This window comes from Oncorhynchus nerka, linkage group LG2, assembly GCF_034236695.1.
Source record: "Oncorhynchus nerka isolate Pitt River linkage group LG2, Oner_Uvic_2.0, whole genome shotgun sequence".
NCBI classification, from domain to species: domain Eukaryota; kingdom Metazoa; phylum Chordata; class Actinopteri; order Salmoniformes; family Salmonidae; genus Oncorhynchus; species Oncorhynchus nerka.
Genome location: NC_088397.1, coordinates 70,189,038 through 70,195,037, shown reverse-complemented (window position 1 = coordinate 70,195,037; position 6,000 = coordinate 70,189,038). Strand labels below are relative to the sequence as shown.

The 6,000-nt window shown below is 43.4% G+C and overlaps 1 protein-coding gene across 4 annotated transcripts in view; it reads right to left on the bottom strand.

The window, feature by feature from the left end:
* LOC115141076 (SAP domain-containing ribonucleoprotein) overlaps positions 1–6,000 on the bottom strand; it is a 54,523-nt gene that overhangs the window by 41,934 nt on the left and 6,589 nt on the right. For all 4 annotated transcript variants that reach the window (XM_029679683.2, XM_029679692.2, XM_029679700.2 and 1 more), the window contains exon 9: positions 4,627–4,695. In XM_029679683.2, coding sequence (XP_029535543.1) covers positions 4,627–4,695 — 69 coding nt within the window. The remainder of the gene's footprint in view (positions 1–4,626; positions 4,696–6,000) is intronic.

The window sequence follows — 6,000 nt, the reverse complement described above, 5'->3', positions numbered from 1 at the left end:
GGACACCTTAATGAGGCAGTGAATGAACTGAGAGAGAAAGCACACAGGGCATTCTACACCATTAAAAAACAAATTGAAATTGAAATAGCTATTAAAATTTGGTTAAAACGAATTGAATGTGTCATTGAACCAACTGCACTGTATGGCAGCGAGGTGTGGGGTCCACTTACAAAAACAAGATTTCCCCAAATGGGACAAACACCCCATTGAAACCCTGCATGCAGAGTTCTGTAAGATTCTCCTACATGTCCAGAGGAAAACTACAAACAATGCATGCAGGGCAGAATTAGGCCAATATCCATCAAGAATAAAAACTAAAAAAGAGCAATTAAGTTTTGGAATCACTAACATATGACCCCCTCTCATATCATCACCAAGCCCTGCAATGCCAAGAGCTGAGCAAAGAAAATTAGTCCCCTCATCCAGCTGGTCCTGGGGCTGAGTTCACAAACTTGTTCTACTAACACACTGAAGCCTCAGGACCACAACATCCAATCAATCAGGATAAACCAAATTACAAAACAGTCAAAACAAAACTATATTGCTTATTGGGAAACACAAACACAAGCACAAAGCCTAATGCAGTGCTATCTGGCCCTAAATCGACAGTACACCGTGGCAAAATATTTGACCATGGTTACTGATCAAAACCTTAGAAAAACCTTGACAAAGTACAGGCTTCGTGAGCACAGTCTTGCCATTGAGAAGGGTAGACACAGGAAAACCTGGCTCCCTGTAAGGCTGTGCAACCACTGCACAACAGCAGAACCTGAGACAGAGCTGCATTTCCTGACAAAATGTCAAGAATTTGAAACCCTTATTTAAGATTTCAAAGACCTCTCTGATGAGAGTAGGCTACCCGTCCTGTTGGGGGAGGACACAGAGAGCTGTGGGTTGGCAGACTACTACATTGCTGCCTGCCATATGATGAGGGACAGTGTCTGACAGACCAATCAACCTGCACATATCCTCCACTGTATGCTTATTGTTATTGTTCAATGTGTTGGTTATTTTGACCCTTGGCTATTGTTGTTACTGTTGTCCCGTTGACAATTTTGAATCTCATTTATTTTCATATTGTAAATATCCCAAATAAGCTTTGGCAATATGTACATTGTTACATCATGCCAATAAAGCAAATTGAATTGAGAGAGAGACACACACACACACACACACAGAGACTTCTGCTGACATTACACAACAGGCATTGTTGCACATCTCCCCAGGAGCTTGGCGCCAGGCACTTCCGCCTGCACACAAAGGCCTCCAGTGAAAAGGCCCTGCCGCAATAATTGAATCTGCTCCTCACTCACTGCATACTGGTAACGCCATCTACCCCCAACCAGGGGCTATTATATCTGCCCCCTGCGGACTGCCCTTTCCGTTGTGTAAAAAGAAAAGTCAAAAAGAGAGCAAGGGGAGAGGGAAAGGTAAGGGGTGCAGTAGAGGGTTGGGCAGTACTAACATCAATACACACATTCTCCAAGTAATACTGGAGGGAGAGAGTGTACTACTACTCTCGCTGAGCAGCTGATTCAACTAAGTACAAATAAGAGGAGGAATGAATACATAACCCAGAAAACAAATGGAGATACAGTTTGGGTTGAATAATATTCTCCAACACCATGGTATGAACAGAAAGAGTTGTCCTAAATAACATGGGTAAGTCAGCAGTGAAGGAGAAGTGAGGAAAACAGCTGACTGGATTAAGTGTAAGACACTTATGGTAAATTAGGTTCAGATATCTATGGGTTTCTAGGGTTAAACGTAATTATATTAACCTTACTAGATTCAAATAAGGTAAGACTCTATAGAATTGGAAAGTATACCACGTTATTGTTTGATTATATGCTTGTTTGTAGGGAGACTTATTTCTAAATACCCAAATTCGGGATAAAATAATGCTTTTGCCGGGCAATCACAGGACGTTGTACAGGAATTATGAGCACCTAATGAGCCATGGAAAACCTCACAAGTTTGACGAAATTACCTTATCTTTCAATCTAATACAGCTATTTAGTTACTTTTGTAGCTCTTGGTTAGAAGCATGCTTCTTGTAAATTGTTAACTGTCCTCTCTCCCAAGTTTAGCTGGAACTGAGCCTGACAGGATTTGACTAAATGTGATTGGTAGACATGACATTGCCCTACATATCGTCTTTTTAAAGTTGCGTTGCACAGAATATCAGATCTCACGAAGATTAGAGAAGTGTTTAACATGACCAGTACCTCATCCATATGATATAAAATGTATCTTGTCAAAAGTGCAACCTGCCTTCCTGACTGTAAAAGAAACCGGCTGGAGTGACTCAATGTCAATTATCATTAAATGAATGGAGAGTCTGAAATAGTGGACAAATTAAAATGTGTCAATTAATTACATAACATTTAAAAATATATATTAAATACGGGACGTGTGGTTGCTGGATGTGGGACAAAGGGCCAAAACACAGTACTGTCCCACACAATTGGGGCCAGTTGGCCACCCTACCTGTATACTTGGGGCCAGTTGGCCACCCTACCTGTATACTGTGTAATTGGGGCCAGTTGGCCACCCTACCTGTATACATGTGTAATTTACATTTAAGTCATTTAGCAGACGCTCTTATCCAGAGCGACTTACAAATTGGTGCGTTCACCTTATGACATCCAGTGGAACAGCCACTTTACAATAGTGCATCTAAATCTTTTAAGGGGGGGTGAGAAGGATTACTTTATCCTATCCTAGGTATTCCTGAAAGAGGTGGGGTTTCAGGTGTCTCCGGAAGGTGGTGATTGACTCCGCTGTCCTGGCGTCGTGAGGGAGTTTGTTCCACCATTGGGGGCCAGAGCAGCTGAACAGTTTTGACTGGGCTGAGCGGGAACTGAACTTCCTCAGTGGTAGGGAGGCGAGCAGGCCAGAGGTGGATGAACGCAGTGCCCTTGTTTGGGTGTAGGGCCTGATCAGAGCCTGGAGGTACTGAGGTGCATTCTGAACAGTTAGGGAGGCGAGAGCAGGCCAGAGGTTGAGTGCCCTGGGCTGAGAGCCTGGAGGTACTGATGCGTTCCCCTCACAGCTCCGCTGAGGCGGGAGGCAAGCACCATGGTCTTGTAGCGGATGCGAGCTTCAACTGGAAGCCAGTGGAGGGAGCGGAGGAACGGGGTGACGTGAGAGAACTTGGGAAGGTTGAACACCAGACGGGCTGCGGCGTTCTGGATGAGTTGTAGGGGTTTAATGGCACAGGCAGGGAGCCCAGCCAACAGCGAGTTGCAGTAATCCAGACGGGAGATGACAAGTGCCTGGATTAGGACCTGCGCCGCTTCCTGTGTGAGGCAGGGTCGTACTTTCTCTCCTCCTCCAGCTGTTCCTCATCTCCTCTTACTACCTCGTTCACCCTTTTCCCACCTGTTCCCTTTTTCCCTCTGATTAGGTCTCTATTTCTCTCTCTGTTCCTGCTTCTTTCTTTGTCAGATTCTCGTTTGAGTTTCTCATGCCAGAACCAAACTATCGTCTCGTTTGCTTCACCCTTGTCCCGTCCTGTCGGAATCTGCCTGGCAAGTGCATCCTGTACTCAGCTAACTGTCTTATCGTTGGTACTGTGTCCAGTTCATCTGATGCTACGTGAGATCAGGTACCACTGTTCCTCTACGACCGCGCCTACCCAGAGAGACCTGCAGCCTGTCGCCGCTAACCCAGCTATTCTCCTCTGCTGCTAAGAAGGGGCTCTTTTGTAATTATCAGAAGGACTTTTTGTTTCATTTGTCGCCCTCTCTGCGGGTTGTCTATTTTTCCATTATCTACATCTGAAGAGGATCTATGTCTTCCCTGTGTTTTCATTAAAGGACTCTGTTTTTGTTAAAGCGCTTTTGGGTCCTCACTCAAGTGCATAACACTCCTATTGAATAATATGCATTCACCTGTATTGTGAATAGACCTAGGCTACATCTTGATTTACCCAGTTAATCAATAGAGATTTATCTTTCAAATAAATTATTACCATTGTTGTTTTGTAATTGGAGCCAATTGGCCACCCTACCTGTATACATGAGTACTTGGGGCCAATTGGCCACTCTACCTGTATACATGTGTAATTGCAGCCAATTGGCCACCCTACCTGTATACTGTGTACTTGGGGCCAGTTGGCCACCCTACCTGTATACATGTGTAATTGGAGCCAATTGGCCACCCTACCTGTATACATGTGTACTTGGGGCCAATTGGCCACCCTACCTGTATACTGTGTACTTGGGGCCAGTTGGCCACCCTACCTGTATACATGTGTAATTGGAGCCAATTGGCCACCCTACATGTGTAATTGTGTACTTGGCCACCCTGCCTGTATACTTGTGTAATTGGGGCCAATTGGCCACCCTACCTGTATACTGTGTACTTGGGGCCAGTTGGCCACCCTACCTGTATACATGTGTAATTGGAGCCAATTGGCCACCCTACATGTGTAATTGTGTACTTGGCCACCCTGCCTGTATACTTGTGTAATTGGGGCCAATTGGCCACCCTACCTGTATACTGTGTACTTGGGGCCAGTTGGCCACCCTACCTGTATACTTGTGTAATTGGCCACCCTACCTGTATACTTGTGTAATTTGAATTACTATGCAAGTTTCATGTAGTCATGAGTCAGCTCACCGTTTTGGCAACAGGGGAGACATTCATGCCAAAGCGCTCTGCCCGCTTCTTCAGGACCTCAACGCTGACCTAACAACACAGAGGGAGGAGAGGGGTTGGTTACAAGCTCCACCAAGACTAAACAGGTATGCATATACACACACTTCTATTCATAACGACAAAAAACAGTTCTGATCATTTTCATAGTCTTGTTCTCCTCTAATAAACACAGCAGATTAACTCCTGTTCATAGAGATCCTATTAAATTACTAGAGGGGCTATGTCATAACCCCTAAAAGTTCCAGAATGGGCTGAAAATGGCAGCCACATTGGTCAGGGAGAAATCCAAACCAGTTTAATTGGAATCAATGGCATTAGAGGCATAATACAGATTTGTCTTATGTAGGAAATTAAAAGGTATGTGATATATCAGAAATTCTGTAATATAATTGTTAATCTAAAATATGATCACATACTGTAATAAATAGAGTTTATACAGGTGTTATGCCTTGCATGTGCAAGCGCCACCACTATTGTCAGTAGTACTATCAAAGCTGTAAGAATAAAAAATAAAAATGGTCTGCAAATAAGCACACACACACACAATGATGTGTTTATAATACCGCTTTGGTAATAAGACATTTGTTTGACCGAATGGGGGAAAAGTCTGAAATAAGATCAGGATCAAACGAGCAGGATAAAAAAAATTGCTAGGTTGTCTTAACATTATTCCCGACATGCGACCATCGCATTAGGCAGCGGAGAAGGGATGGTGATCCTGCTGCTTCTGCCTGCCAGCCAGATCCTAAGCAGCTGCACCTGATTCAACCTAGCTAATCAAAAAAACAGAATAATAAATCATTTATTTTGTCAAATTGATGGCAGTTTGGAAACTGGGAGGTAGCCTGACTCCCTACATTGACTTTGGTTTGCAGTATGACAAAGACATTCACAAATATCTTTGATACATATGTTTTTAGCAACTTTTGGGGTAGCTAGCAAGCTTTAACTTGGTACCTTGCTAGCACCAATGCAACTAGCCTGAAAACAATGACCAGAAACTGCTATCATTTTCAATATTCTAGCAATGATTTAGGAATCCATGTGACTAAGTATTAGCTAGGCAGCCACTTGTTGTTTTCCTATGGAAATCAAACTATAGTTCATGAAAAGAACTAGTTAGCTAGATAGACAATGAACTAAACAAGCTAGCCAGCTACCTAGCCCTGTTGCCAAGCTAACGTTATAAGTAAGCATGGCTAGTAGGTCCGACCATCAACCAATACAAAAACTGGCTTATAAATAAGGAGTATTTTAGATTTTTAGACGACACATAGCTAGCTAGCTATAGCTACTGAAACAGATTATATAGTTTTGCTATGTTTTTGGGGAGAA